Source organism: Heteronotia binoei, chromosome 16 (genome assembly GCF_032191835.1).
Source record: "Heteronotia binoei isolate CCM8104 ecotype False Entrance Well chromosome 16, APGP_CSIRO_Hbin_v1, whole genome shotgun sequence".
NCBI lineage: Eukaryota > Metazoa > Chordata > Lepidosauria > Squamata > Gekkonidae > Heteronotia > Heteronotia binoei.
The window spans coordinates 52091685-52109468 of record NC_083238.1 but is presented as its reverse complement, the minus strand read 5'-3'; the positions used below and the strand labels follow the sequence as shown (position 1 = coordinate 52109468).

The 17784-nt window shown below is 45.8% G+C and overlaps 1 protein-coding gene across 1 annotated transcript in view; it reads left to right on the top strand.

The window, feature by feature from the left end:
• The window catches only part of TFPI (tissue factor pathway inhibitor), a 53652-nt gene extending 41758 nt beyond the window's left edge, over window positions 1-11894 (top strand). Inside the window, exons 7-8 of the mRNA XM_060256962.1 lie at window positions 8799-8981; window positions 11574-11894. Of these exons, the coding sequence (XP_060112945.1) occupies window positions 8799-8981; window positions 11574-11683 (293 nt within the window). The 3' untranslated portion in view covers window positions 11684-11894. The remainder of the gene's footprint in view (window positions 1-8798; window positions 8982-11573) is intronic.
• Window positions 11895-17784: the final 5890 nt, after the last annotated feature.

Below are 17784 nucleotides of genomic sequence, written 5' to 3'. Positions count from 1 at the left end.
GGAGAAGTAATTTAAAAGTATGATGGGAGTCAGGTTTCATTATGACAATTTTAGTTCAAGAAGCATTTGAAGGTAGATGCTGAACTAATATAATTGAGTACACCCTCCGGTGATGTCAGGAGTATGTGGTATATTTTTATTTTTATTTTTTTTTATTTATCTAAGATTTATATCCCGCCCTTCCCACTAGGTGGCTCAGGGCAAATGAGTTGTGCCAATGAGCTCCGGTACCTCTTTTTCTATGAAATGACCCCTGATTGGGGGAGAGGAAAGGATTTTCTGGAAGCGGAGAGGTGTATTGAGACATGCTTACGTAAACTGGAAACGATGTAGATACCTCAGGGATTTCAGGGGGTGACACTCTGGTTTGGGGGCAAAACTCTATGGTACATTTAGCTTCAAATAGAATTTTGCCCAAAAACCAGAGTGTCACCTCGCAAGGTTCCTGACATACCTATATCACTTCCAGTTTTCATAGGCACATTGTGATGGTTTCTGGGTTACTCCCAGTAAAAGGGGGGGGGGGTTATTTGGGGAGGGAGAGGAGCACACAAAACCAGGAGACCCCCACCCACATCTGGGCTTTGGCAACCCTAAGCTTCAAGTCCAGTAGAACCCTAAAGATTTCCAGAGTAGAAGCTTTCAAGAGTCAAAGAGACTCCTGAGCCTTCAGGACTATTTGTGTCAGCTGAAGGGAGCTTCGACTCTGTAAAGGCTGATACTCTGGAAATCTTGTTCCTTCTGAAGGTGCTACTGGGCTCAAATGTTTCTCTTCTACCACAGGCCAGCATGGCTACTATCCATAAAACAGGTTGACCATTTTAGATGAGATTATCCAAAATGGCAAAGCAAGTTGTGCACTTACCGAGGATCAGGCTTCATTTTGGGCTGGAGCTCACAGGAGCAGAGCTCCAGAACCTCTGAAATTTATTGTGCTCTTTCTTTCTTACTCCCCACCACCCCACCCCCAATAAACTTACTTTTGGGCTCCAGTGTTCAACGCCCCCCGTGAACTTTAAGATTTGACAAACTTTCTAATATTTCCCTCTACAAAAAATGGGAAAACAACCAAAACATAGAGAACAGACGAATGGAAATCTTCATCATGCCACTGTGGCCGCATAGGAGAAAGTAGTTTAAAAAGTATGATGGGAAGTCAGGTTTTCTTATGACCATTCTAATTCAAGAAGCGTTTAAAGAAGATGCTGACCTGCTATAATTGAGTACACCTTCCGGTGATGTCAGGGGTCTGGGGCATATGCAAAGGAGTCATGTCAATGAGTTGCGCTAATGAGCTCCGGCACCTCTTTTTCTACAACATGACCCCTGCTGAGGACACCTTTTGACTTAGAAGCATAGAATCATAGAGTTGGAAGGGACCTCCAGGGTCATCCAGTCCAACCCTCTGCACAATGCAGGAAACTCACAAATACCTCCCCCTAAATTCACAGGATCCTCACTGCTGTCAGACGGCCATCCAGCCTCCGCTTAAAAACCTCCAAGGAAGGAGAGCCCACCGCCTCTCAAGGAGGAAGCCTGTTCCACTGAGGAACCTCTCTAACGGTCAGGAAGTTCTTCCTAATGTTGAGCCGGAAACTCTTCTGATTTAATTTCAGACCATTGGTTCTGGTTCTACCTTCTGCAGCCACAGAAAACAATTCCATCCCATCCTCTATATGACAGCCTTTCAAGGAAGATGGTGATCATATCACCTCTCAGCCACTTCCTCTCCAGGCTAAACATCCCCAGCTCCTTCAACCTTTCCTCATAGGACTGGGTCTCCAGCCCCTTCACCATCTTCATCACCCTCCTCTGGACCCATTCCAGCTTGTCTATATCCTTCTTAAAATGTGGTGCCCAAAACGGAACACAATATTCCAGGTGAGGTCTTACAAGAGCAGAGTAAAGCGATACCATCACATCACGTGATCTGGACGCTATACTTCTGTCGATACAGCCCAAAATGGCATTTGCCCTTTTAGCCGCCGCATCACACAAAGACCCCTAGATCCTTTTTGCACATACTGCTGCTAAGACAAGTCTCGCCCATCCTATAACCATGCACACAGGTGGCGTGAGGCCCACTGTAGCATGTGCCACTCTAGTCCAATATGGTGTCATGGAGAGGATCCTTTGGTTGCTTCTGTTTCTGGAAGGGCAAGTGCTGGCAGGGGAGCAAACTGAGTCATAAGAAACTGCCACTGATTAGCCTCGCCCTGCATACAGTTCCAGTGGTCTGAATGGCATCCACGCTGGGCTTTCACAAGCGTGTCGCATGAGGTCCCTTTTCACTGGAACTCCCAGGGCGTGAACCTGCAGCCTTCCGCATGCCAAGCGGGTGCTCTACCGCTGAGCCACAACTGCAGCTCCTCCCAGCTTTTCCATGCGACATCCTATTCCTTTTTCTTTTCAATAAAAGCAGACTTTTTTTATTCACAAAGCGATCATCACAACGAAAAGAGTCAAGAATGCAGTATAACAACCCAAAAAAGGGCAAATGTATAAATAGCAAGCATACAAATATAATAACCACAAGTGAGGGGGGGAGGAATATCTGTACAATTACCAATGTATTAACCTGTGATTACCAACCATTAACCTATTTAAGGTACCATAAGAATAAGGAAAAAGCAAAGGTCCCCTGTGCAAGCACCAGTCATTTCCGACTCTGGGGTGACGTTGCTTTTACAATGTTTTCACGGCAGACTTTTTACGGGGTGGTTTGCCATTGCCTTCCCCAGTCATCTACACTTTCCCCCCAGCAAGTTGAGGACTCATTTGACCGACCTCGGGAGGATGGAAGGCTGAGTCAACCTCGAGCCGGCTACCTGAAAACCCAGCTTCCGTCAGGGATCGAACTCAGGTCGTGAGCAGAGCTTAGGACTGCAGTACTGCAGCTTTACTCTGCACCGCGGAGCTCTTACCTAAAAAATAAGAGACCTTAAACTCAGTAGTGGGAAATCCTGTGCCAAAAATAAAATAAAAATAAATTAAAAATAGAGCCAAGGATGATATGTACTGTTAGATGGAGGAAAATTATATCTGGACATAAAAATCCAAAACTGGAGCCCAAATAGAAACAAATTTGCTATATCCAAATGAACATGGTCCACAATTGTTGAGATTTTCTGCTTAACAAATGGATCCCAGATTTTGTCAAACCAGACTTGTTGATTTGGAGGCGAAGAAGACTTCCACACTGATGAGATTGTGAGATGTGCAGCAGCTAGTAGAATGCGGATAAGCTTTTTATGATGAATATTTGAGGTTGACTCCTCCCACAGATCTAATAGCAGAAGTTTAGGCAATATTTAAGGATTGTGATGTAATAAGTGAGATTTGTTTCAAAACATCAAGCCAGAATTGTTGAATGATGGGTCATTCCCACCAACAGCGAAGATAAGTGCCTACAAGTCCACAGTTTTTCCAGCAATGTGAACTGAGAGGAGGATTAATCTGATGTAGTTTCCTAGGGGAATAATACCAGCGTGACACGGTCATGAAAAGTTGCATCCTAATATTAAAAAAACGGACAAAGAGTTTGTTGGAGAGTTCCAGATTTTTAGCCGTGAGGTAGAAGAAATTATTTTGTTAAGATCTTCTTCCCAAAGCTCTTTGATAATGTAATGGAGAGGAATCTAGACCCATCAAAATTTTATGAAGTTTTCCCAGAAGACCTTTTATAGATGTGGATCATTTCAAAGCTTGTAGCGGCTTCATATTTCAAAGAAATGAAGTGATGGACACATGTTAAGGGGGGGGGGGGCGGCTGCGTGGTCCTAAAGAGCACATGAAGCTCTGCCTTACACTGAATCAGACCATTGGTCCATCAAGATCAGTACTGTCCACTCAGACTAGTCATGGCTCTCCAGGGTCTCAGGACAAGGTCTTTCCCATCACTTAGTGCCTCATCTTTATAACTGGCAAAGTCGGGGATTGAACCTGAAACCTTCTGCATGCTGAGCAGATGCTCTACCACTGAGCCATGATCTTTTCTAAGGTATCTCCTTAGGTAGATGGATAATGAATCCTGACCTTGGAACGACAGGTCCGTTAGTGAAATATGCACATCACACATTTAAAGACGGATTAGGTAAGCACTTGGACAAAACGGGGTTGTTGTTTTTAAAATTCGAAATTTTACTGATTTCTGCTCTGCTCTTGGAAGGCTTACTTCCAAGTATTTCTCTGTGCAATGTCTCTGTCGGGCCACTTCAAGCTTTGTCGTTTTTATAATCCACAGTTGTGCAGGAGAGAGAAAGAAACCGCTGGGAGAAGACTGCTGATTTTCACCAAGTCTTTCTGGTGACCCTTTGTCTCTGCCCTCAGATGTGCTTCTGGGAGCTGGCAGGTAGTTTGTGGAGGCTGGCTAACGAACGAGGAGCGCACACGAGGGCCGTCTTAAGATTTCCTTAATAAAGCTTATGTTTGTATCTTACTTGGGAAATGTCGTTTTCTTTTCCGAATTATGCCGTCTTTCAGCACACAATACCTCAAAAACAATCACGCAGCACAGCATGGAATATGGCCGTCCATCTTGAAGATAATCCAGTCACACTGCATGCCCTGAGAGGGCTATACCACAATGTCTGATGGTGGTGAAAAGTGCCATCAGCTTGCAGCTGACTCATGGTGACCCCATAGGGTTTAGAAGGCAAGAGATGAAACGGAGGTGGTTTGCCATTGCCTTCCTCTGCAGAGTGGCCCTGGACTTCCTTGGTGGTCTCCCATCCAAATACTAACCAAGGCAGATCCTGTTTAGCTTCTGAGATTTGACAAGATTGAGCCAGTGGAGTATTATAAGAAGGAACAATGGCTTACAATGGAACTGTATGAGCAACTAGAATGATTAAAGGGTTGGAACACTTTCCCTATGAAGAAAGGTTAAAGCGCTTTGGGCTCTTTAGCTTGGAGAGACGACAACTGCGGGGTGACATGATAGAGGTTTACAAGATTATGCATTGGATAGAGAAGGTAGAGAAAGAAGGACTGTTCTCCCTTTCTCACAATACGAGAACTTATGGGCATTCCATGAAATTGCTGAGCAGATAGGTTAGAATGGATAGAAGGAAGTCCTTCTTCACCCAAAGGGGTGATTAACATGGGGAATTCACTGCCACAGAAGGTGGTGGCGGCTGCTAGCATTGATAGCTTCAGGAGGGGATTGGATAAAAATATGGAGCAGAGGTCCATCAGTGGCTATTAGTCACAGTTTATTGTTGGAACTCTCTGTCTGGGGCAGTGATGCTCTGTATTCTTGGTGCCTCTTACAACAAGAACATAGGAGAAGCCATGTTGGATCAGCCCAATGGCCCATCCAGTCCAACCCTCTGTGTCACAAAGTGGCCAAAACCCAGCTAGCAGGGCCAGAACACCAGAAGCCTACTGTGGCCCTCCAGGCACTGAGAATACAGAGCATCACAGCCCCAGACATAGTATTCCATCTATACCTTATGGCTAATAGCACTGATGGACCATAAGAAGAAGAAGATGATATTGGATTTGCATCCTGCCCTCCACTCTGAATCTCAGAGTCTCAGAGCAGCTCACAATCTCCTTTACCTTCTTCCCCCACAACAGACACCCTGTGAGGTGGATGGGGCTGAGACAGCTCTCCTAGCAGCTGCCCTTTCAAGGACCTGCAAGAGCTCTGGCTGACCCAAGGCCATTCCAGCAGCTGAAAGTGGAGGAGTGGAAAATCAAACCCGGTTCTCCCGGATAAAAGTTTTTATTGTTTATACAAAACCATCCTAAGTTTTCCATTATACAACTATTATACAATATTTAGTAGTAATCCACCATCGTGACTATGAACCATGTTGGGAGTTGTCTGGACCTACCTTCCAGCCAGTTGGGGAATCCTGAGTCCTTTCCAGGATCTTCTGGAAGTGAAATTATCATGTTGCCAATGGTATGTGTGTGTGTGTCTGGGGGGGTGATTGAGCCAGTTTTGGGGCAACATTTTATGGTTTGTTGCCGATTTACCATAGAGTTTTGCTGAAAAACTAGAGCACTGCTGTGCGGCATCGGCAATGCAATGACATCACTTCCAGGTGATGTCATCATGTCACCTTGCGGGGCAGTTGGGGGCAGGATTTCTCCTCACCAGGCAGCTGACTGACTGCAGGGAAAAGCCCTGCCAAAGTGGTGGCCCCCCGCCTCTGGCAGGGCTCTGGCAACCCAAGATGCATCCCACCATTTTTTCAGCTGGCAAAAGCAGTAGAAAAGCCCACTGGATGAAGTGTGCCAGGGACTGTGGGACCCGCCTGGGCCAAAGCTATACAGCAGGGGTGGCCAAACTTGCTTAATGTAAGCAAGGTCGGCTCGCCCACTAGGCAAATTAGGTGGATGCCTAGGGTGCCGGGAGGGGGGCTCCAAATTGGACTCCCCCTCCTGGGTGCCCAAGACAACTGCCTAGTGTGCCTCTCTCCCTCCTGCCGCTGCTGCTGTGAGCCACCACCAGCCCCCTCCCTTCCCTTCTGCTGCGCTTCATCCGCCCCCCAAGCTCACCACCGCCGCAGCTACTGCCAGCCATCACAGCCCCCTCTCTTCCCTCCCCTTCCACCGTGCTCTGCTCACCTCCCAAAACTCGCCGCGACGAGGCTGGGCCCTACCAGCTTTGAGGCAGCCTTGTCGTGCTTGGGAGGGGGCCATGGAGAATGGCCCCGTGGAGGGAGGGGGCTGTGACAGAAGGGTGCCAGGAGGCAGGGCGCTTGCCTGGGGCATCATGCATCCTAGGGCCGGCCTTGAATGTAAGAGCCACATTGAATAAACATCAGATGTCTGAGAGCCACAAGACATGAACTTCAGGTGTTTGAGAACAGGAAAGAAGGAAGGGAGGGAGGGAGGAATGGATGAAGGGAAGAAGGAAGGAAGGAAGGAAGGAAGGAAGGAAGGAAAGAAATTAGATGGGGAAGGGAGAGGTGAAAAGAAAGCAACTTTAAATACATTCTCCAAGCTTCCAGCTGGTTTGGCTTGGACAAGTGACTTAAAGAAAGAAAAGCGGACGGGGGTGGGGCTTGGAGAGCCACACAATATATGTGAAAGAGCCACATGTGGCTCCTGAGCCGCCATTTGGCTACCCCTGCTATAGAGGATGCAGCATGCAGTGAAAAGGGGGGCTTGGATGAGCTGAGGAGAAAAAATGGTAGGATATGACCCAGCTGTGAAGCCAGGGGTGTCAAACTCATGAAGGCAAGATCTGACACAAACAAGGCCTTGTCGGGCCGGGCCGGGCTGTATCGGGGCAGGCCAGGTGTGTACCTGTTTAAGATTAGGTAACAGAGAAGCAAACTTTTTAAAGGAAACAGACAAAAACAACTAAAGATTTTTTTTTTAAACCCTTAAAATAAAACATGCTTAAAACATTAGCACTCGTTGGTCTTAAAGGTGCTCTCTTTGTATTTCTCCAATGGGATCCAGGGAACTGGGCAAAGGAAGCTCTGGCTCTTTCCTTCCTTCCCCAGAGGACCAGGAGGGGGAGGAGCCTCAGCCAATGGAGAAAATCAAAGTTTTGCTCTCCAAAGCAAGTTCAGATGAAGAAGGATGCAAGAGAGAGGGAGAAGGAAGCAGATGAGAGCCAGTTGCTCGGGGACCTGATAGCAGCCTTCCGGGGGCCTGATTTGGCTCCCAGGCTGTGTGTTTGATACCCCTGCTCTATGGCATCCGGCCCAGGGCCTTTTCCCAAGCTGTGGAGTCTTGTGAGCAAAAATTCTCCTTTGTGAACTAATAGCATTAAAGTTGTGAGCGACTGCATAAATTAGTTTTCTCTGGGGCCATTTTTCCTGAGCTAAGACAAGAATGTGTGAGCTGGAGGCTAAGACACTGTGAGCTAGCTCACGCTAACTCAGCTTAGAGGGAACATATGGAAAGGTTATGCTGGAGATCATGGGACCAGCATGAGCAAAAGCCTTGTGAGAGGGAGGCTGTAGTAAGTAGAAATCAGTAAGGTTGAACAATCAAGCTGACGGGATCCAAACCGTTATTATTTACAGAAGAACAGTGTTATAACCAGGGCCTTTTGGATAGAGAAAGCCCAGCAGGAACTCATTTGCATATTAGGCCATACCCCCAATGTCACCATTGTTTCACGCAGAACCTTTTTGTAGAAAAGGCCCAGCAGGAACTTATTTGCATATTAGGCCACACCCCCTGATTTCACCATTGTTTCACGCAGGACTTTTTGTAGAAAAAGCCCAGCAGGAACTCATTTGCATATTAGGCCACACCCGCTGACACCAAACCAGCTGGAACTGCATTCCTGCTCAAAAAAAATCCTGGTTATAACGTTCCCTCTAAGCTGCAGAGTCTTGTGAGCGAAAATTCTACTTTGTGAGCTCCTGGCATTAAAGTCGTGAGCTCCTGCATCAATTAGTGTGTTCTGGGTCCGTCCTTCCTGTGCCAAGACAAAAATGTGTGAGCTGGAGGCTAAATACCTGGGAGCTAGCACACACTAACTCAGCTTAGAGGGAGCACCGGTTATAGCCACTTGCGTGCAATCGATCATGAAAATTCGCAGAATCGAAACCCAAAAATACAGAGCAAATGAGTCTGAACGCATCTGTGGTAAGGGCAATTCTTTCTCCATTCAAATAGAGCTGCTTTCTTTGGAGTAAGCAGGGAAGCACTTCTGGAGCTGGGGGTATTGTGTGGGCACCGGATCACCCGTCTCCACAAGGGCGGTTAGATAGGAGCCCAAGCAGATGGTTTCATGGGTGTATTTTTGAGCAGACCGCACGTCTACAGCAGCATTAAATAATCTTGAATGTTCTCTTGCAATGTTTTCTTGGTATGCCTAGACTTGGCTGTGGTGCCCTCGTTTTGTGTGACGCCGATGGATAGAGGTTTCTGCAGAGCCAATGAGAAAAGGTTCTTCTACAATCACACGACTGGGAAATGCCATCCTTTCCGCTACAGCGGTTGCGGCGGGAACGTCAACAACTTCACCTCCAGGAAGTCGTGCCTTCGGATGTGCAAGAAAGGTACGGTTGCACCAGGACTAGCTGTGCGCCCTCGTGTTTTCTCCTCAGCTGAAAACAGACTGTCGCGTCACTTTGCAGAGACCTGTTGCTGGCTCCCGCTTCTCGATAAGCTCACGATATAGAGGGGTCTGACACCCAAATGTAGCTGTTTTGCTCTACTAATAGGTGTTTGTAACCGTCAAGAGAGATTACTGGGCTGTCACCGCTTAGATCAGGGGTGTCAAGCATGTGACCCTGGGAGCCAAATCAGGCCCCCGAAGGACTCCTATCAGGCCCCTGTGCAACTGGCTGTTGTCTGCTTCCTTCTCCCTCTCTCTTGCTTCCTTTAGCCAAGCTTGCTCAGTCACAGAAGAGCTACAGAGCAAAGTCTCTATGTTCTCCATTGACTGAGGCTCCTCCCTTGTAGAGGAGGGGGGGAAGGATAGCTTACTTTGCCAGGCTCTCAATTGCACATGTCAGATGTTTGAGAGCTGTAAAACATGAGTGTCACATGTTGGAAGGAAGGGAGGGAGGGGGGAGGGAGGGAGGAAGGAAAGAAGGAAAGAAATAGATGGGGGGAGAGAGAGGTGGAAGAAAGCAACTTTAACTTTAAATGCCATCTGCCAGCTGGCTTTGAGAGCCACACAATATGTGTGAAAGAACCACATGTAGCTCCCGAGTTGCAGTTTGGCCACCCCTGGTTTTGATATTTTTAAACAAATAATTCAGAAGAACTCCCTAAAAAAAAGGTCATCCCCTGTGCAAGCACCAGTCGTTTTCGACTCTGGGGTGACGTTGCTTTTCACAACATTTTCACAGCAGACTTTTTACGGGGTGATAAGCTGGGTGCTCATTTTACCGACCTTGGAAGGATGGAAGGCGGAGTCGACTTGGAGCCGGCTACCTGAACCCAGCTTCCGCCGGGATCAAACTCAGGTCGTGAGCAGAGAGCTCAGACTGCGCAGCTTTACCACTCTGTGCCACGGGGCTCTTTGAACTCCCTAGCATGTACAAAAAACAATTCATGATCAAGAGCCACCTACAATGCTGCTAGGAACTTAGAATAGCTTTAAAACAATTATTATGGAATGAGAGAACTCCAAAGCTATTCATTTTTTTTGGGGGGGGGGGATACTTTATAGAGCAAATAAATCCTTTGTAACCAAAGAATCTATGCTGACCTAATAAAATTTTTGGTTGTCACGACTGTGGAAAATAAGCAGCCAACATGCAATTCCTTTGTAATATAAATCGAGAGTGATTCAGCGAGGGAGACAGGTGAGAAACCTTTCCATTTCGTATGATGGTTGGAAAATGTATGAAAATGGCATCGCGGTGTGTAATCTAATGATCCCTTCTTGGGAACATATTTGGCAAGAGTTTAATTCAAAAAAATTGCAGAATCCTTTTTCCCCGTGTCGCTTTTAGCAAAACAGATTTTAGAAATAACGTTTCGTTTGCCAATATCAGTTATCTTCTTTTTTTTTCAAATTAAACAGTTTGTTCAAGGAAGGTTTCAACAATACAGCCTTACGATAATATTTCAAAATGAAACGTCTGAAATGGTATAGAGGTACGAAGGCTGAATAAATTAAACAGTTAACGTTGGATAACTCTCAATTATACAATAATACTGTCAGGTTATGCTCAGATAATAAATTTAGAATATTTGTATAGATCAAGGGTAGCCAAACTGTGGCTCGGGAGCCACATGTGGTTCTTTCACAGATATTGTGTGGCTCTCGAAGGCCCTACCACCCTGCCAACCAGCTTGGAGAAGGCATTTGTCTCTTTAAATCACTTCTCCAAGCCAAACCAACTGTTGGCTTGGAGAATGCCGTTAAAGTTAAAGTTGCTTTCTTTCTACCTCTCTCTCCCCATTTATTTGTTTTCCTTCCTTCCTTCCTTCCTTCCTTCCTTCCTTCCTTCCTTCCTTCCTTCCTTCCTTCCTTCCTTCCTTCCTTCCTTCCTTCCTTCCTACCAACCAACCAACCAACCAACCAACCAACCAACATCTGACTTTATGTCTTGCGGCTCTCAGACATCTGATGTTTATTCTATGTGGCTCTTAAGTTAAGCAAGTTTGGCCACCCCTGGTATAGATTAATGAAAAAGAAAAAGATTGTGGTTTCGGTTTGATAATTGGCAGGAGCTAGGTAAATAGTTGGGGAAAGCATTCAACCGTACAGACCGTTTAATCATTAAATGATGTGTAGTACGGATGCTCTCATACCGTATAACCGAATCAATAATTTTATCTAATAAGAAATAGTCCCAAACTTTCATGCATCGCTGATGCATCTACAGCTTTGATCTTGTTGTTGTTGTTCAGTTGCACAGTCGAGTCCGATGCTTTGCGACCCCATGGACAAGGTCACGCCAGGCCCTCCTGTCTTCATCCATTCTCCGAAGCCTGCTCAAATTCATGTTTGTTACATCAGTAACGCTGTCCAGCCATCTCAGCTTTTGCCGCCCCCTTCTTCTTTTGCCCTCTGTCTTTCCCAGATCTAGCTCTGATCTAGAGATATTATATTATGCACCTGCAGCAATGTTGTTCTTAGCATTATTTTGCTGAAGGGCTGAGTCATTGTTCCCCTTTTTGGTTCTCTACAGGGTTCATTAAAAAAAAGAGGGACCAGCAAGGTATAATGAAAGTCCGTCGGAAACGGAAGAAGCAGCCCGCAAAGCTGATGGACGAGGAGATTGTCATTGAAAGGATATAAGTTACCAGCCTTCTGTTTTATAATAATAATAGAAATGTTCTGGACATGTTCCATCGGGAAGTACTGAGCATCATTTAATTGTTTTGAAATTTGCATCGACATTATTTCTCAAACTTTTTTATTTTCGTTCCCGTGTAAATTACTTTATACTGCTAATTCTGCAGTGCTGACAACCTTTATTTGGAAATAAGACCTGTGTTACACTGTTAAACCCATGTTGCTTGTGACCTTATTCCAAGGGGGTTTGGGGCTGGTGGTGCAGAGTGGTAAAGCTGCAGTCCTAAGCTCTGCTCACAACCTGAGTTCGATCCCAGCAGAAGCTGAGTTCAGGTAGCCGGCTCAAGGTTGACTCAGCCTTCCATCCTTCCGAGGTCGGTAAAATGAGTACCTAGCTTGTTGGGAGTCAAGCATCAATGACTGGGGAAGGCAAGGGCAAACTATCCCATTAAAAAAAATCTGCCAAGAAAATGTTGTGATGTGACATCGCCCCATGGGTCGGTAACAACTCAGTGCTTACACAGAGGAATACCCAGGGGTGGAATTCTAGCAGGAGCTTCTTTGCATATTGGGCAACACCCTCTGATATAGCCAATCCGCCAAGAGCTTACTTTTTTTTTTTTTAATCCGCCAAGAGCTTACAAGGCTTATTTTGGTAAGCTCTTGGAGGATTGGGTACATCGAGGGGGTGTGGTCGCATATGCAAAGGAGCTCCTAGTAGAATTCCACCTCTAGGAATACCTTTACTTGGAAATAAGACCTGGTTGTGGGGGTTGCCATCAAGTCACAGCTGACTTATTTTGACCTGTTATGGGGCTTTCAAGGCAAGCGAAGTTCCGAGGTGGTTTGACATTGCCTGCTTCTCTATTATGACTCTGGACTTCTTAGGTGGTCCCCCATCCAGGTACTAACCAGGGCAGACCTTGCTCAGCTTCCGAGATCTGACGAGACTGAGCTAGCCTGGGCTATGCAGGTCAGGGCTTATCCTAAATTAGTGGCGTGGAAATTTCCACATAAAAATTATCAGCATTTCAGGATACATAAACCTACAGTCCTGGTGTCCTCTGTACTCCCCCTGCAGTGTCTCTGATACCAAAATGCTTATCTACAGTTACTGAAATTCGACCTAGCTTATAGACTTTGCCTAAAGAGTGGCTGTAAGGTTGCAAATTAATAAAAGATTCCCCACCATGAGGTGACATTTGGCATTCCATAAAATCCAGTGGTTGAGAAATTCCAGATAAGAACATAAGAGAAGCCATCTTGAATAAGGCCAATGGCCCATCCAACACTCTGTTCACACAGTGGCCCCCCCAAAAAAAACAGGTGCCATCAGGAGGACCACCAGTGGGGCCAGGACACTAGAAGCCCTCACACTGTGCCCCCCAAGCACCAAGAATACAGAGCATCACTGCCCCAGACAGTGGGTTCCAATGATAGGCTGTGGCTAATATCCACTGATGGACCTCTTCTCCATATGTTTATCCAATCCCCTCTTGAAGCTGTCTATGCTTGTAGCCACCACCACCTCCTGTGGCAGTGAATTCCATGTGTTAATCACCCTTTGGGTGAAGAAGGACTTCCTTTGAGTGAAGAAGTGCTTCCAGATCTTGAACTGAGACAGCCCCTGCAGTAGGAACGGAATATGTGGATCTGTGGTTTGGGGCAAATACACAAGAACCTGAGATATGTAGTACTTGACTTTTGTGATTTTTTCTGCTTATGTATTGGTTTTGAAATTCACATGCTCTTACTACAGTTAAGAGGCTCATAACAACATTGGAAAAACAGGAGCCCACCTCCGGTAAACCAGTGGATCAAGAACCTTAGAACTCTTGTCAACATTTAAACACATGGGATATAGATGGCGGCTACATACAGACTTATTTTTAGATATTTGGAAACTGTTAATAGAAAATTATGTGTAGAGCTGCTACCGCAGTTGTTATAATTGTTGTCTTGCCTTTATGTATTGTTTTCTTTTTTTCTTTTTTTTTAAACATACTCCATTGTTGGGTTTCAGGGTTCCCCCCATGTTCTCTATGGAGACATGTGAGCAAAAAAACCCCCAACTTTGTGAGCTACTGGCGTTAAAGTTGTGAGCTACTGCATGAATTAGTTTGCTCTGGGGCCATTTTTTTTCCTGAGCTAAGACCAAAATGTGTGAGCTGGAGGCTAAAAAACTGTGAGCTAGGTCACACTAAATCAGCTCAGAGGGAACATTGGATATATATTAGAAATGGAACACAGTGGGATTAAGGCGCATAACAAGAAGGAGAGAGTAGCCGAACAGACTGGGTTATCAGAGAAACGTATGATAACCAGTTTCATAGGAGAAATCATATCACCACAGATGTAGCATATTACATTTATATACACTTTTGAGTGTTACCCAATGTTAGCCCAAGTGTCATAATCCTGAAATAAAGTTTCTTTTACAAACAATTTAAGCCTTTTAAGTCTGAAGGAAGTGATTGACTTTGGCTGTCTGTAGAACACCCAAATTCATTTAACACCCCCCCCCCCCAGCATTTTAGAATAAAGTTGGCATAACAATGACAAGGCAGGGTGTCCAGGTGGAGAAGGAAAGCTGACTTGTTGGGACTGCATTAACATTATGGGATGGGGAAGGATGCTATGTCTTGCGTGATATTCCCAATCAATGAACAGGCAGAGAACAGTGGTTTATGAGCATTCTTTTCAGCAGGGGTGGAATTCTAGCAGGAGCTGCTTTGCATATTAGGCCACACCTCCTGATGTAGCCAATCCTCCGAGAGAACTCTCACTGGAGCTGCCCTTTCAAAGGCAGCTCTACAAGAGCCATGGCTGACCTGAGGCCATTCCAGCAGCTGTGAGTGGAGGAGCGGGGAATCAAATCCGGTTCTCCCAGACAGGGCCGGCCCTAGGGGATGTGGCACCCCAGGCAGACTCACTGCCCGATGCCCCCTTCCGTGGCAACGGCCCAAGTGCCGTGTCCCACTGCCCAAACAATGGACAATCCACGGGGCCCCCATGACTTGAGGGCTGCAGGGGTCCTTCCCCAGCTCCCCTGGCTCCTATGTGCCACCTCCTCCCTCCCTTCCCCCTGTCAACTGTGCGCGCACACAAAGTGCGCTCAGAAGAGTGACACTAGCAGGCTCCTTACTGACTTTGATGGGGCTCTGACTGTGGTGCTCTCTCCAAGGCCCTGTTCACACAGCGTGTTGAGTCCGTGTTAAACCGACCCGGTTCTTTTCTGAATATCTTTGTTCTGGATATTATCGATCAGACTGCCATACTGCAATTCGAATCACTCTGCGGTGAAACCATCTTCTGCTGTCCGCATGATGGCACCATGCAGTTCTTTTGTTTTTTGTTTTCCCCATGATTATGCGCATAATGCACATATCTGCATGCACATAGGTCAGAAAACATGGTTATGCGGTTATGGGTGTATCGCTAAGTGGTAAAAAAAATGGCAACCATAAAACTGGATGTCTGGTGCTCCTTTTGCTCTGGGACAGCCTTCATTTATATATTTTATTGAATTTTGAAAATATACAAGTTAATATCAATATTAATACTCATATACAATTCATTAATCTTATGGAATCAGGTTATAAACAAGTATAAATACTTACATGCATACAATAAAACACCTAGTAAGAATGTTAAGTTATATAGATGTGTCTAGATATGTAAACCATTTTCTATTCAAGGAGAGAGATCAAGATGAAAGCAAGATTAAAGTTAAGGCAATAATTCCTGCATCAAAATACAATCAATCTAATTGAACCCACATTATCATTAAACTATTAAGTAAGCATTGCGAAGAATTCTTAACTGCCTAAATAATTTTGATGCAAACTATTACAGATTATTCCAAAAATTACTATCGAATAATTACTATTAGGTGCGATCCACAACTAGCACGGTAAAAGAAAAGGAAGGTAGAAAAAGAGAGAAATAAAAAGTACTAGTAAAAGGAAAAGAAACAAAAAACAAAACTGAAGAAAAATATTAAAAACTTATAAGCCTTCAGACATTCAGAAGTTGGTCAAGAACTATCCAGATGGAGAAAATTACAAGGTGAAACCAGACAACTCAAAAAACACCGCAAAGGAGCAGGTAACAAAATAATCCAGTTTGGAGAAGGATTGGGGGGGGGGGGGGGTGTGACAATGATTGACTACCAGGAGGCAGATGTTGCTGTATGATCAGCCACTTTTAATCCGGTAGGAAACATCAGCGACAACTGATCAAACTGTGCGTCTGAACAGGGCCTAAGAGTCCCAAGCTGGGTGAGCTCTGCTCCCCCTCCCTTCTGAAACCGTAAGGGAGGGGGAGCGAGGGTCTCTCAGCCTGCACGGCCTTAGAGAGAGCGCCACAGTCCGAAGCTCACTATTGGAGCCTGCAAGGAGCAAGCTGGCTTCACTCTTCAGAGCGTGCTGCAGCAGCAATGGGGGTGAGGAAGATGGCCTGCTGGCGGGTGGGCAGCCCAATGGTGTTGTCAGTGGTGTCGGGGGGGAGGGGCAAATTAGACATTTGTCTAGACACTGGGAAGGGGGGGAGTCCAATTCAGTGCCCCCCTCTCAGCATCCTAGGCAAATGCCTAATTTGCCTACTGGGCAGGCCGGCCATGCTCCCAGATCAGAGTCCACACACTTAACCACTACGCCAAACTGGCTCTCTTAAACATAACTCTTCCAAGAAATAGCAGGGCCTAGATTGACTGCCTTTCCCCATATATACCCCAGAGAGCACTGTGTTCAGGAAGCCAACATCTGTTATCCATTCCCGGACCAAGGGAGGCCAGATTATGCTCTACACAGGTGAGGGTCTTCTCAGTGGCAGCCCCTAAATTATGGAACGCACTTCCAGAGGCCACAAGAGCCCTGCGGGATCTCTCCGAATTCTGCAGGGCCTGTAAAGCCAACCTTTTCCGGCAGGCCTACAGTAACTAATGAATGAGGAGCTGCCACTATTCTGCCGCTGAATACTACTATCTATCTATATGACACCTAATAGAGCAATATAGAGAATTAAGAATGTTGTTAGCCACCCTGAGTCAGCTTGCGGAGAGAGCCAGGTGTCCCTGGCTGGCCTGCAGATATTATGGCCACCTTAATTGCAGGACAGAGACAGAGAGCAAAAGGGAGAAGGGGGAGGAGCACTGAGAAATGAGAGGGGAAGGGGGAAGAGAGAATCCAAAATTGCTGGAGAGTCAAAGTGGACAAACTTAAGAAGAAAAAAGGCAAGACTGAGTGAGAAACTGGGCATAAAGTGGAGGATGGGCTGGGAAGAAATGCAGTGGGGAATGGGGGAAGATGACAAAGTTCAGGTGACAAATTGGCAGATAGGGTGGGAGAGAAAGTGAAGAAAATCTGGCTCTCACAATAGGAGTGAGATGGTAGTGAGAGAATGTGGAGGGGGAAGAGGAAATAGGAAATGAGAGAAGAAAGAGGAGGACATGGTGGGAAGAAAGGAAAAATGGAAATGGCGGTAAAAGAGGAGAAAGGGCTACAAAGACTAAGGAAATGGGAAAAGAATGTTTTTTATTGCTTTGTGGCTTTCAAAATGTGTGCTTTGTTCCTCGAGCTTTGAAGGACCCTGTAAACTATATATAAAGATTTGATGCTGACAGAGCAGGTTTTGATTTTGTGTGATAAAACTTATCAATATTCAGTGGAGTCCTGCTGAAGACTTTGGTTTCAAAACACGTTTGGTCTCCCGTTTGAAGTTTATGAGTCGGGATACATTCCTGTTTGTTTTATATTTGCTTCAGTGTTTCTTCTTATGCAGAGATCAAAAACGGCTTTACACTCAGAAGAAAGTTTTGAGCCCATTGGCACCTGCAAGACCTACGCTTTCGTGTGCACGCGCACTTCTTCAGATACATTGAAGCAGAAGTCACCAGTCATTACATATGGGTAGCTGGTGGGGAGGGTGTGGCCAGGAAGGGTTTATTACAGTCAAGATGCATAAATAACAGTGCAACCAGGAGCGGTGATGGCATAGAACAGGGGCGGCCAAACCTGCTTGACATAAGAGCCATATAGAATATGCTTGAGAGCCGCAAGACATGAATGTGAGATGTTGGAGGGAGAGAGAGAGGGAGGGAGGGA